The 13,541-nt window shown below is 61.1% G+C and overlaps 4 protein-coding genes across 4 annotated transcripts; 3 read left to right on the top strand and 1 right to left on the bottom strand.

Annotated features, from left to right (window-relative positions):
• Positions 1-35: 35 nt before the first annotated feature.
• Positions 36-831, top strand: WHR41_01647 (uncharacterized protein). Its single transcript, XM_069370253.1, has 2 exons — positions 36-131; positions 190-831. The coding sequence occupies exons 1-2, from the start codon at positions 129-131 to the stop codon at positions 448-450; spliced, it is 264 nt and encodes an 87-aa protein (XP_069232610.1). The 5' UTR covers positions 36-128; the 3' UTR covers positions 451-831.
• Positions 832-903: 72 nt separating this feature from the next.
• WHR41_01646 (uncharacterized protein) lies at positions 904-1,443 on the bottom strand (the record flags this gene model as incomplete). The annotated part of the gene is made up of 1 exon (XM_069370252.1): positions 904-1,443. One exon carries the CDS (start codon positions 1,441-1,443, stop codon positions 904-906), a length of 540 nt encoding a protein of 179 aa, XP_069232611.1.
• Positions 1,444-1,783: 340 nt separating this feature from the next.
• On the top strand, positions 1,784-2,956 carry WHR41_01645 (uncharacterized protein). Its single transcript, XM_069370251.1, has 3 exons — positions 1,784-1,904; positions 1,961-2,185; positions 2,256-2,956. The coding sequence occupies exons 1-3, from the start codon at positions 1,895-1,897 to the stop codon at positions 2,384-2,386; spliced, it is 366 nt and encodes a 121-aa protein (XP_069232612.1). The 5' UTR covers positions 1,784-1,894; the 3' UTR covers positions 2,387-2,956.
• Positions 2,957-4,956: 2,000 nt separating this feature from the next.
• Positions 4,957-6,090, top strand: WHR41_01644 (uncharacterized protein; the record flags this gene model as incomplete). Its single annotated transcript, XM_069370250.1, has 1 exon — positions 4,957-6,090. One exon carries the CDS (start codon positions 4,957-4,959, stop codon positions 6,088-6,090), a length of 1,134 nt encoding a protein of 377 aa, XP_069232613.1.
• Positions 6,091-13,541: the final 7,451 nt, after the last annotated feature.

Raw genomic sequence — 13,541 nt, 5'->3', positions numbered from 1 at the left:
GACTTTCACACGTGAATCCTTCAACTGCCCGCTCCGCGAGCCCAACTTCACAACCCGTCAAGCATCGCATCGCAACACGCATCGCCAAAACCAACTACTCACACCCACTTCCTCAATCGCTTCCCACCATGGTAAGCTCATCCATTCCTAACATCGCAGATCTATACTGATCCACCCCGCCCCACCCAGGCCGACAAGCTCCGCACGCAACAGCAGCTCGAGGCGCTGCAGAACAAGTACGTCGGCACGGGCCACGCGGACACGACGAAGCACGAGTGGACGTCGAACGTCATGCGCGACTCCTACGCCTCCTACCAGGGCCACCCGAGCATGATGCTGTACATGGCGGTGGGCACGAACACGAACGTCGAGGCAGTTCGCAGGCACTGCATGGAGCGCATGGTGCTGCCTGTTGGGCCGCCCCCGGCGATGGAGGAGGATGAGGAGTGAGTGCTGACAGGGCAGGACGTCTTATGGCGTCTTGGGGACTATGTGTGAGAACGCGATTCGCGGAGGACGGTGGGCGCATGGCGGGATGGAGCTTGCGTCCGCGACCTTGCGATCGGTGGAATGGACGGCATATGGCTCGCGATAGCAATGGTGAAGCTCACAAGCGGGAAAGCGTTGCACAAGGGAATGGGAACGCGAAAGACGCGAAGAGGGGTCCACAGCACTCAAGCTCGTCCTGCTGCAAGCACGCAGGCGGGACATATGTACGTCTATATATAAGACGAACCAGAAGCACGGCACGGCTCTCAAGCTTGTGGAGGCGTGCCAAACGCCGCTGCTATGCAATTCATACCAAAAGGCAAACGCTCAATATCCCCCCAATCTCCCGCTGTCGCAGACTCCATCTAGCTCGTTCCCAAAAAGACTCCCTCAGTTCCTCCCTTCTCCCTTCCCTCAGTCGCTCTCACTCCCCGGCCCATCCGGCGCATCATCATCATCCTCCTGAACGACATCCCCGCCCGCCAGAAACTGCACCTCCGCCCTCTGCAGCACGCCCCTAACAACCTCATTCCTCGGGTCCAGCAAATCCACCGGCCGCAGGCGCGCCTTATTCCTCGCCCTCGGGTCGCAGCCCGCGTCGACCAAAATCTCCACCATCGCCTTCCCCTCGCCCTCCCACTCGTCCGGCCTCAGCCCGTTGACGTACCGCACGGCGGCGTGCAAGCAGCTGTCGCCCTCGCGCTTCTCCGCGTGGTCGATCTCGACGCCCTCCTGGTCGAGCAGGGCGTCGAGCACGTCGTAGGCGCCGTGCTTGGCGGCGAGGTGCAGGGCGCCGGCGCCCAGGCTGTCGGTTGTCGTGTTGAGGAAGTGGGCTATGGCGGGGGCGGAGGAGGAGAGGGGCGGCTGGGAGAGGAGGTCCGACAGCAGGGCTGTGTTGTTGCGGCGGCAGGATTCGAAGAGGAGTTCTTTGGGGGTGGCGCCGTCGTCGGACATGGTGTTTTGATTGAGAGGGAGGGGTGGGCGGTAGGGAGTTGGTTGGTTGCCTTGTTTGCTGGAGAGATGTGTTGATCGAGTCGGGAAGTTTCTTTCCTTTCTCTGTTGGTGGATTGGAGAGGCGAGAGCGGTGTAGCCGGGCGTTTAGCTTGCTGTAGAGTGGTGAGGCTGAAGGAATGTTGGTCGGATTGTTGCAGAGGCCAGGCGGAGGGGTGAGGCAATGATTCTCGCACGGCCACGGGCGGCAAGGTGAAACGGGGTCCCTGGCTGGCTGACGCGCTGCGGGGATGTGCCGTCAAGGCTGCAGCAGCCCAAAAGTTCTAGAAGTCTTTCACATGCGAATCTACCTACCTGGAGCTATCCGATCAGCACCGGCACCTGCAATCCCGACCTCACAATAAACAGCTCTCCATTCCCCTTGATCGCAGGCGCCTAGACACATCCAGCCAAAATGCTCCTCTGTACATACACCTACCACCCCGCTTCGAAACCTCCAGACCGCCCTAATACCTCCCAGTCTGCCCATCCTGCAGCAACATGCTGACCATAACAACGCTTAAACACCACGAACTCGCGCCCTCGGACCTCCAGCATGCAGGCAAGAACCGCTTCGAGTGCCGCACGTGTCCCTACCAGATGATCCTCGACCGGCGGTACTACGAGCGCAAGAACATGGAGACCAAGGCCGCCGACGACGTGCTGGGCGGCGCGGACAGCTGGAAGAACGTGGATAAGACGGAGGGTGAGTTTAGTCCTGGCTTTGAGATGGGTGTTGGGAGATTGGTTTGCTGACGCGATTTGCGACTCAACAGCGAAGTGCCCGCGCGAAGGGTGCGAGTGCCGCATGGCGTATTTCAGGCAGGTGCAGATTCGCAGCGCCGACGAGCCGTCGACGAGCTTTTACAAGTGTGTCGAGTGCGCTACGGAGTGGCGTGAGAACTGATCGGGTTTACGCCTGCAACATGGGTTGCATGCTATTCTCCTGGGCACTTGATGAATGAGAGGATGCGCCGAACGTGCAGCATGAGCCTGGACACGCCGTCGCGCGATACCTACTACATGCAACACTCATATGGCCCGGACTGTCTCGGCCCTAGAGGGGACTCAATTTACAATCTACGGTCATGAAAGACGATTAGAGAAGACGAGGGGAAAAGGCTCGTCCATCTCTGCTTGAGACGGGATCGCTTGAGGCATGCGAGCATGCCGCCATAACGACGCCGGAGAGCCGTAGCGCCGCATTGGAGAACGAGGGCCAACCGCGAGTTGAACAGGAGGACGTCGAGAAAGAGGAATCTACCGCGGCGGTCTGGCTAGCGAGTCTCTTAGAGGGTGGCTATAGTGTTCTGATGCGCAACACACGCGGACCAAACACCGCAACCGTCTTTTCAAAGAACGAAACAACGTCTAGACCAGAACTCCACGGCATGCTAGGCTTTACTCATTGACGAGGGTACTCTAATCGAATCAAGATATTCAGGCCCTTTCCAGGAAGGTAGCCAACGATACCGTGCTATCATCATCTTTTGCCTACGTCAAATCAAGGTGTGATGTTCGTAGGACCTCACAATGATCCTGGGAACAGACAGCAGAGTGTGAGACATAACGAGGACGTACGGCCAACGTAATCCACAGTTTTGTCCGCTCTTTGTCAACGTGGCTGAATTGTTGGTACAGTCTGCTTCGACTAATAACTCTCGGTGACGTATCATCGTATCGTCAGTCACGACATGGGGCCCAACGGCGACCAGGATGTCAGTTACCCAGGCGTGGGCCTTGGACAAGACGGCAATGACGAAAACCGGTATAGCGATGAGCCAAGCGAAGCTGATGATGTTATAGTCCCACGGATCCTTTCGCATCTATTTCCGGATCCTGTTCTGCGCAAACGTCATGATCCGTCCCATGAGGCCTCGGCTGCTATTGTCAGGTCTCAGGTCAGCTATACGAGTACGTGCTGACTCCGAGCAACGATCGCCGAAATCGCTCGGCCAAGAGTCATACATCGCACCGTCGAAATACCCCTCTACGAGCGACAATAACGCCGGCGCCATATTGTCCCTCAGTGGGTTACGGAAAGGGTGCCTTCAAAAACCCCTCACCTCACGGCGAGGCACAGCAGTTACCCCTCCACAGCCGCTCCGCCCAAAGGTGGATCTTCGGACGATAGACGCTCTCGCCAGCCAGTCAAGCGCCTCGTGGCCTGCAGACATGCACATCATTCGGCGTCGTTAGCGAGGCCTTCTGGGCGCGCCGCCGACGCTGCCAGCAGGCGTGGAGTTTGGGCATTAGTGCGGGAACTGGATCGCCAGCGCAGCGCGCGCGTGAACAGGTGGGAGCCAGCGAGCGTCGGCTGTGGCTGCGCGTGTGCGTGCCCTAGCTGCAGGCGCGCGCAGGCTTGCGGCCAGCTTCTCGTCAGGATGACAGAGGCGCATGCGCTCGGCGGGGACGGGCGGGGCCGGAGCAGATGACGAGGAGAGGAGCGCGGGCAGGGCAGGGCTCTGCGATGATGCGAGGCAGGCAGATTGCGGGTGTTTGGAACAGGTGTCAGGAGGCCAGGTGCCGCGCGGACTGGGCGGGAGTGGCGTTCTGGATGCGCTCGACGCAGGTATAGGAGAGAGGTGACGCTGCGATCTGGCCAGGCGCGATCGGAGCACACGGCGCTGTCGGAGCCGTGGCTCTCCGCACGACTCGGACGCTGGCGGTCGGAGTCGCAGGCGCAAGGCGGCGAAGAGACATGGCGTGCGGCATACCGTGGGTGCCTCAGCGACGCGCACGAAATAGAGCCGGCTCGAGCAGGACTGCAGGGCGATAGAGGCGCTGCGCAGCCTATCAATCGCGCCATGTGGCCTGGAAGCGGCAGCGTGAAAGCGTAAAGCAGCGCACAGTTGGAACGGCCGAGCGGGCGTGGGCGCGCGCAGGGCAGCGCCGGCTTGATGATGGGGATGTGCAGGCGAATCACAGCGCGGCTGGCGTCGCGTGGGTGTCGCCTCTGGTGATATGCTGCGCGCCCGCCTGCCCTGCCCACTGCCCACGCCCTCTGCTGCTGTATCCATCGCACGCACAACACACGCAATTCGAATTACGCCCCGTCCGACAATAATAACCCCGCCTGCCCGCGCTGCCATCCGCCTCCTGCTCGCCACCCTCACGCCCTCCGCCGTTGCACAACAACCCGCCCCAGCTGCAGCCTGCTGCCGCTTTCGGCCACAACACCCGGCTTATCGCTCGACTCATCCCCGACGCGCATCGTCCGTCGCGATAGCTTTCTTGACCTGATTCAAGTGAGTCGCCCGCCCGACTCCCGCCCTCTGACCTCCCTCCTTCGCACACACAACCCCATATCAACCCCCGTCGCCGCGCCCGTCGTGATCGACGTTCCTACATCCCTCCGCGCATCGTCACGCTTGCCACGCCGATCAGCCGCGTCCAACCAAGCTCCAGCTCCAACGCCAGCCGTACTGACTCACCGGCTGCGTACAGGAAAGCTCACCACTTCCGCCACCCACCATCATGGCCACGGCTCACTCCCACGCGATGGCTCCCGCCTCGCCTGCTAAGACCGCCGCCAGCTCCAAGCCGCGCGACCTCCACGCCCCCAACAACAAGTCGGGCATCGCGCGCGGCCTCGCCCTGATGACGCCGCCCAACTCCATCTCCCCGACCATGCCCGCGCATGGCGCGCACCCTCTGGCCTCCGCGCCGCTGCTCAACATCGAGGAGGAGATCGACCTGCAGGACGGCGAGGTTGCGCATGGCACCACGCCGCCGCAAGAGCCAGTCCCGGGCGGCTTGCCACTTAGCAAAGGCGCGCTGTCCGGGCTGGACGCTAGTGCTGCGATTACACCTGCGATGCTGGCGAAGGACTACCTGCCCGGCATCATGCTGGGCAATGGGCCTACCGCCATCCGCATCGTGATCGGAGAGCTGAACCACAGCGTGCCTGGCTTTTCGCGCATCCCGCCTGCCAAAGCCCGTCGTCTGGTCGTCGCTGCGCTGGAGAGCCGTGCCGGTGGCGGACCAGAGGGCAACATCGCTTTCAGCAAGACGGGCTGGGGTCGATGGGACGCGCACGTCAAGGGCTCGTCCCGCGACAGCGCCATCGGCTCGTTCAACGAGGGCAAGTTCTCTCCTCCTCGCAGCGAGCGCAGCAGCTTTGCCATGTCGTACAACGACTCCACCCTTGGCATGTCTGGCCCGCCGAATCCCTACCGCGAGCACTCCGGCGAGAGCTGGACAAACTCCGGTAGTCTTCGTGAGGAAGACGAGCTCGATCACATGGACATGGACGTCCCTGAGAACGAGGCGGACAAGATGTCCCTCGATGGCGATCTCCCAACTGACTCCGAATCGGACTCCGACTCCGCAACGGATGAAGAGGACTGGTCAGTCTCTGGTCCCGTGGCACTCAGGAAGGCTTCGTTGCCCACTCCTGGCATGCCACGCCAGAACTACCAGGCCATGAGCATGCCCATGTCTATGCGCCGACCATCTCAGGCATGGTCAAGGCGCTATTCCGGCATGACTGAACGCAGCCTGCACTCTAGCTCCTTCCCTCGTGGCCACGTTGACCCAACCAACCCGGCGCATCAAACACCAGAGGAGAAGGCAGCTGTTGAAGCTCTCCTTCAACTTGGATCCATGTAAGCTCTCAAGCTTACAACACTTTTCTCGGCGATTCAACACAACACAGCCACTACATCGCTCGTTGCCGAGACGTGCTAGTGGTGGCAACATCATCTCACGACACGATACCCAACATATCTCTCTTGTTTTAACGAACGGTACTGGGCACCAGTCTTCGCAAGTCAAGTGCTGACGGAAGAACCTGGAATGACATGGGTGGCGTTCACACCTAACATCTCTATTCTCTATGATACCCCTCACACCTTACCTCTTGGATCAGTTCTCATGAGGTCTGACCGACTTTTCTTCGACTTCTTGCATATTTGAGCTTTTACAACACACGGCGGAGCACAGCACACCCAACCTGTTTGCGGATCTCGTACAGGAGCTTGAGACGGCAGTGACAGATTGGACATTTGCACCAGCCATCTTAACGACAAAAGCTCACTCGGTGGGGTAACACCACCAACCGACGGCACGCAACAGGGTTGAACCGTGCGACACGACTCTCCTCTCACACTCCCTTATCACATTCTGCATCTCTTCTTCCCTGGGCGGATTCGGGCCGGACAAGGACAGCAACGATGACAATAAGCTCGCGGCCGCGGAACAGCAACAACGCCTGCTTGAGCACGATGGAGTTTCTCATCCCTTTCGTCTCTGCTTTCGGATCTCGCCTGGCTAATACCTTTTTTGTTGGTGGATTGGTGTGCGTTTTATCTTCTTCTCGTTCTTCAGAAACAATTCACAGCAGGGCGCTTTTGCCCAGTTTGCGTTGCGTTGCGTGTGCGATCGAATGTATCGGCAACGCGCTCAGAGCAGGCATTCGACTCGGCTGATTAGGCATTTTCCTGTCGCGGACATCGGTCTGGAGGCTCGCCGGACGACAGTGGTCTCATTCGTTTGATGCATCACGTCGTCTGGCAGAGTTTCTCCTCTTCGATTTCTGGCACGACAGGGGTGCCGTTGGTAGGCTGATCGATTTTGCGCGATGGATGGCTCTTGAGACGCTGGTGCGCAGAAAAAACAGACAGACAGAAGTATGTAGTCGCGTTGGTTCTGCAGCGAAATCAAACGAAACGACATACGTGTTCTGAGGAGCTGTCACAATCTTTCCCAGTCTCATCTCACTTCTGCTTTCGTTCTCGAGCCCTCGATCGATCCTTGACGTCGTGAACATCTCACTCCATGACATAATCTATTCCCAAATCAAGAACCCCACTCAGCAGCCGACAACCGCTTCGAGAAAGAACGCAACAATGCCGAAGCCAAGCCAAGGCTCTACTCATCACCAGCAGTCCAGTCAGCCCACTCAGCACTATCCCATCGCACACCAACTCACCCACCTACCCGTCCGCCGTCCGCTTCTCCCTCCTCAACCCCAGCCCCCCGCTCCTCCTTCTCGCCTACACGCTCACGTCAGCCCACCCAACAACCCAGAAATGCGATCGCGCCGTTGCGTTCCTCCCGATGCTTTGCAGCCCTCAACCGAGCTGACCTCATCGGCCGTTGCGAAAAGTGTAAAATTCTCGACCTGGTAGCTGGGAGATGACTGCGGCGGGAACGCGTCGCGCGGCGCGTTCGGGGAATTGGATGGGAGCGCTGTGGAAAGTCTAAAGGGACGTCGGCATCGGGCGATGGGGGGTTGGAGGGGATGGTGAGGGAGGTGTTGCTTGCTGGCTGGCTGGCTGGTTGATGGTGCGCGTAGGGCTTGGGGTTGGGTATTGTGCGAAGGGCTCTGGTTTGGTGGGTTTGATGAGGGGGTGTGGTGCAGACTTGGGCTGCCGGAGGAAAGCACCTAGTGTCTTTGTGCGGTTGACTTGTCTCTGGAATCGAAAGGTGCAGCGCCCGAGATAGGTAAGCACCTCGAGACTCCGTGCGAGAAGTTTGTCATATCGATGCCTCGCGACCAAATCCCTCAATTTACCTTACCCAGCAAGTACCATCCGTACTGCGCTCGGCCAGCCTGACGGCATCCCAGCTCTAACCGGCATGGCATAGCATCATACCGCGGCAAAAGAAATCGACACCTCATGCATCCAGCTATATACTCGCCACTTACAACCAGGGCGGGCATCTCCCGCCCGCGCCTCCGCCTCCGCCTCCGCTTCCAACAGCCAAACCCTCGGCCCACCGAGCCCGATCTCAGTATCTAGTAATAAGGTAGCACACACACGCACACACACGCAGTGCAACACCGGCCCATCCTCCCCGGCGCAGCCGCCGCGAGATAGACACCACCGCGATCCGCGCCGCGACCCGTCCGATACAGCAGAACAAGCGACCGATCTCCCCGTCCCGAAATCTCGGGATGCCGGCGCCAGCGCCCAGCTCCGACAGAGCAACGGTAGGGTACCCAGGGGGTGCCGGAAACGGCTGGGTGTTTGTGATTCGGGGCTGTATATCTCCAGCGAGTTATGGGCAAGGGTGGAAGACGCGGTTTGGTCTTATAGCTGGGGGGCCGGCGGGGGCCAATCGGAATAAGGCCTGGAGGGGGGAGGCGTGGGCGTAGGGCTGGCAGAGCGCGACGCGACGCGGTTGCGGGACGTGGTTGTTTTTTTCTTTTGCTTTGATGATTTGGGATTTCGATGGGTTGGTGATGGGGTCGGGCTGGGCTCCGGTGGTTCGGCGGAATTTTGTTTGTTTGGGACATGGCATTTGGGGTGGCTAGCTGTACACGTATCCGCGGCACTGCTCCAGTCCACTACCGCGTCTGCGAATACTGGAGAGTTGCGGAGGCTGTGGGGAAAGGACGCACGAAAGCGGGCCTGGAAATGTGGATTCCTCGACCGCGACGGATCTGGCCCTGCAGTAGTAGGCGCGAATTGGAAGCATAAGGGCAGATCTTCGAGGGGACGTCGGCGACGCGAACCTCGCTCGCGGATTTCGCTCGGCTGTGATGACCGAGAATGAAGACAGAGCGTGCGAGCCGTGTGTACATTACAGGACGTTATAGGGGATGGAGCGGGAAAACCACGCGAGGGCGGAACGCACATCAACACCGACGCGCCGCAACGTTCTCTCGTCGCGTCTCCGTCCCAGCGCAGCGGAAGCCATGTCTCACGCCTACCGACCGGGCACGTAAAAGAGCAGCAGTAGCAACAACCAGCCTCGCCCACCGGGCGGCCTCCCCTCGAAAACCCACAGCCCAGGTTCCTCCAAACCGGCGGAACGCTTGGGAGAGCCAGAGGCAAACCCGAGAGCTCCCCGGCGGCCTGGCGTCGAGCCAGCGCAACGGCCGGGGCGCGCAGCCCGAGAGGCGCCTCGCAGATTAGCACACTGCTGAACCCAGCGGAGAAAAAAAATCGACTCACTTTCTCGTCGCCCGACCGGGCCGAGGGAGGGCTCATGCATGTGTGTGCTGGTGGGTGCCGGGCGATCAATGAGAATGCCGATCGCGCCACGACTGCATGGCGAGCCTGATCTGGCCTGGCATGGGAACGACGTTGCTTGTGCTACCTGTTTGGTTTCATCGTGCATTCCTCCGCATGCCGTTCGGAGTATTGGAAGGAGGGCCGGATGTGCTAAGCGAAAGGATTCCAACGCGAACCAGGGATTGCGGGCAGAGGCAACGTGGCAGCGCAGGCCGCCAGCGATCAGCAAGCGAAGGAAAAAATTTGTTGCAAAACGGACGTGTCGAAATGCCTGCTCGGATGAATGGGCTAAGCGGCAGGTCCGCAGGGACATTCTTCCACGCGACTGATCAACGCCGCGCGCAGGGTTTGCCTCGACGCTACGACTGTCCTGCGACGGGGTTGGCCTGCAAACGAGTCGTGCCGTGATGGGAAGGAGGAAAATTCCAGAGCGACGCATCAATCCGGGGAGCTCGCACCGAAGCCCGCGATCCCATTCCTTTAATAAGGTATCTTCCGGTCCAGGCTTGAGTGAGGTGTTTGTCTCCCAAAACCTCGGGCCTGCTCACGTTTCACAGCAGCACACAGCCGCGACCCGCGGTGGAGCTTGTAAGCAGGGCCCGGATCTCCCGCCCTGCAAGCGCGCCGCCCGCTGCGAACATGTGCTGTACGACCGTTGGGGGCAAACGCACGCTACTGCACCGGAGACAGCTGCCCGGATGGGTGGGACAGACAGGAATAACGCACGTCCAGCGCAGCGCGGATGGTTATGGCTCTGCCTTTCCGCGTGCCGCGGATGAGCTAGCTAGGTGGTCTACGCACACGTCGACGGTTGGAGCAAAGCAAGGCATGCCAGCACGGTGCAAGCGAGACGAGACGAGACGGGAGGCGAGAAAGGATCAAGCCTGCTTCGGTGACGAGCAGGGTGTGCCTCGGATGGCCTTGTTTGGGCGACGGACAGACCACGGGGATACACAGGAAAACCCTCGCAGGGCGACGGAAAACAGCAAACGCCCGCCTTGTGGTGATGTAGCGCTCTGGCCAGTGCTGAGACGGGCGTGCGTTTCGATTTTTTTTCTTCTGTGCTGGGGCTGTTTCGAGCGAGGGTTTGCGACACGCGACCGGATGTGACGATAAGGGCGGCGATAGCGCCGACGGGGCAGGGCAGGATGGGAGGCAGAGGGATGATGGAAACGGGTGGTGAGGCCGCGGAGGGGAGACCCTTGCGCTGCGAAATGGCGCTCGGCAGCCGTGTTTCTGGTGCACGCTGGGCTCGTTTGGGAGAGATGAGATTTGACAGGTTGGCGAGCGTTTCGGCAGAGGTGCGACTCGCGTGCCTCGCGTGCCTGTCCGTCCTGCAGCCTTGTGGGCGGGCTGGCGCAGGATGGTGCAGGCGGCGCGCCGGATTTGGGGGACGGCAGCGTGCAGGATGCGTCAGGGGACCAGCGGCGCCGGCAGCGCTGACGAGAGCGGCGGGTCTGATTGACGGACTGATTCCTGGCGGATTGGCGGTGATTGACGCAGTGCCGGGCGAAAGGCAAAGGCTGGGACGACCTCGGCGCGGTCAGGCGTGCCGGGCGGCGAGGCGCGGGTTGGGCGCAGGGTGGCAGAGCAGTCGCGCGGAGGAGATGATGCGTTCGCGTGCGTGGCCGCGGTAGGGATGGGCGCGCGCGCAGCCTTCTCGAAGGCAGGCGATGGCAATCTTCCGGGAGGCCGGGGCCGGGGCCAGGGCTGGCGGCTCCTCGTGTTGCGATCTGAGGGCGGTGCTGGCGCGGTGCTGGCGCGGTGGACGTGGGCGGGCAGGTGCCTCGGAGCGCGCACGCTGCCCTCCTTCTGGCGGCCTTCTAGTGCGGGCGCACGAGTCGGGCGTTGGGCGGAGCGGCTCCCGGGCTGGCAGCGCCGCGGCCCAAGCGGGCAGGCAAATTGGATGGAGCGCGGCAATGACACGGCGCGGACGGGCGCGAGTCGCGAGGGTGTGCTGGTGATACGGAGGGCGGAGGGCAGAGGGCAGTGGGCAGTGGTGATTACGGGAGGCGGGAGCGAGGTGAGCTGACTGTGCGGGCGTGTGGGTGCAGCGGGTGCAGTGAGGTGTGCTGTGGCGCGGGTGCGCTGGGCCTGCCGGTGCCGGACATGCAGTGTGCAGTCAGGTAAGTGAGGTACCGTACTGTGGCATCTGGGGGCGTACCGTCGAACCTGTCTACGCTGCAGTGCGTGCATACACAGGCGGCGCCGGTGCAGGTGGCTTGCATGCGCATCTGGCGGGCGACGCTACCACGGGGCGCGCTGCACGTCCAGGCGGCACACACAACGCACACACACCGCAGAGGGCCAGTACACTTGCACGTCTGCCACCCAGCACATCCCTACATACAGCCCTCTCTCCCGCCAGCAACCAGGTGACGGGCTTCCGGCCGGCGCGGCAGAAGGCGTTCCTGCATTAGTCGCTTCTAGCCGGCGGCCCAGCTGCTAGTCGCCCTCCGTGCCGGGCAGGCGGGCGCCCTAGCGGCTGGCGATCGAAAGGGGCGCCTGTTTCATCCTGCTTCCCCGTCCACGCCCGTCGCAGCACTGTCCCAAACCATCGCGCTTTGACGTAGCCAGCGCGAGGCCTGCCGCCGCCCCAGGCAAATTGATGTCTCTCTCGCTTGCCAGGGGGCGTGTCCGCGCGCCGCCCTGCCGCCCAAATTCGCTGGTATCGACCGCGCAGCTATATCACCGCCGCCGCCGCCGTGTCTCTTTAGTCTTCCATCTTCGCCCTCACTTTCCTTGCTCTCCGCCCTCCCACTCGCCGCCTCACCCTCCCGCTCCTCGACCACGCCGCCCGCGCCCGCCAGCACGCCTCACTGCAACCCTGCAACCAGCCCTCCGCGCGCGCAATCGCCGCCTCACGCTCCTTAGCTCCCAACTGCCCGCCAGCTCCCACAGCTCCCACAGCACATCGCACGAGGCGCCGCCTTATGATCCCGCGCCGCATTCCAACGCCAGTCCACCATCCTTGACACCGCAATCGCCTCCGTTCCACCAAGCGCGCTCGACAAGCCCGCCCTCCCGCATCCCAGCTCGTTTGTCCCAGCCAGGCTGTCTGTTTGCCCGACGCCGGTACTTCGCTGCCCTTGCTCCAGGTGAGTCAACCCTTGTGCGACTGCCTCGTCGCCAAACACGCCCCTGGCGCCGATATATACTGACCGTCCGCGCCAGTCCTTTCCACAACTTTTTTTTTCTCACAATGATCACCCGGGTGTTCAACGAGTCCGACATGATCATGGGTCGCGGCGCCTACGACACCACCGGCACTCCCAAGCCCAAGCCGCCGCCCAAGAGACGATAAATTCGCCTCAATCGCCAGCTGTCGCGTGCGCACATTTCGTCGTCGCGATACTCTCGCCGACCTCGCAAAACCCCAACACCCTCGTCGGTACAGTCAGCCGCATGTGAGGAGCCGAAAGCACCATTGCTTCCTCCCTGTACGTATCCACACCCGGCCTGCAGGGAACTTGCATGCCCGAATTTGATTGCCGAAAGTCAAAACTAACGCGCTCCACAGCACGCCGACGCTGCCTTCACTTCACACTTCGGTCAACACCAACCACAACCTCGCTGCTGGCCAACACACACACACACTCGCTTTCTCGGTCACACCTCTTCGACCATCGTTTTTCTAAAAATCCTTTCCGGTTTTGCATAATATCTCGTCCAGCGTTCTTAGCGACCTCATTCACTCTGCTTTCTCGGTCCGTCGCCTCGCACCGTCTCCATTCCGACGCGGGCGGCACGCCTTCCCACCGAATCGCATCACAGCAACACTGCGACTCACTCTCATTCGGCACATGGCGTTTGGACTTCCAAAAAATAAGATCTGGGGTACATCGGTGGCAACACCAGGGGTTCTAGGAACGGAACCACGGCACCGGCACAGCACTGCTTCACCGGGACAATTCATCACTACTACCTGTAAAATTACTTTGGGCATATTTCCACAATTTGGCGTTCTGGTCGCAGCCTCTGTGGCTTGGATTCGACCGGGGCGGCAGGGTTGGAAAATCAGGCGTCGTCGGCGACGTTTCATTCCGTCTGACGCAGGGGTTTTGATGGATCTTTTTTGACTACACGCGCTGCCGCTTG

Source organism: Cladosporium halotolerans (assembly GCF_011745625.1).
Source record: "Cladosporium halotolerans strain TM138-S3 chromosome Unknown Sca4, whole genome shotgun sequence".
NCBI classification, from domain to species: Eukaryota; Fungi; Ascomycota; class Dothideomycetes; order Cladosporiales; family Cladosporiaceae; genus Cladosporium; species Cladosporium halotolerans.
This window is presented reverse-complemented; position numbering and strand designations above follow the sequence as displayed.

Bases quoted from the DNA above. Each gene is read 5' to 3' on its own strand.
- WHR41_01645 (XM_069370251.1), top strand. The intron at 2,186-2,255 runs GTGAGTTTAGTC...GCGACTCAACAG, and splicing joins GAACGTGGATAAGACGGAGG to CGAAGTGCCCGCGCGAAGGG.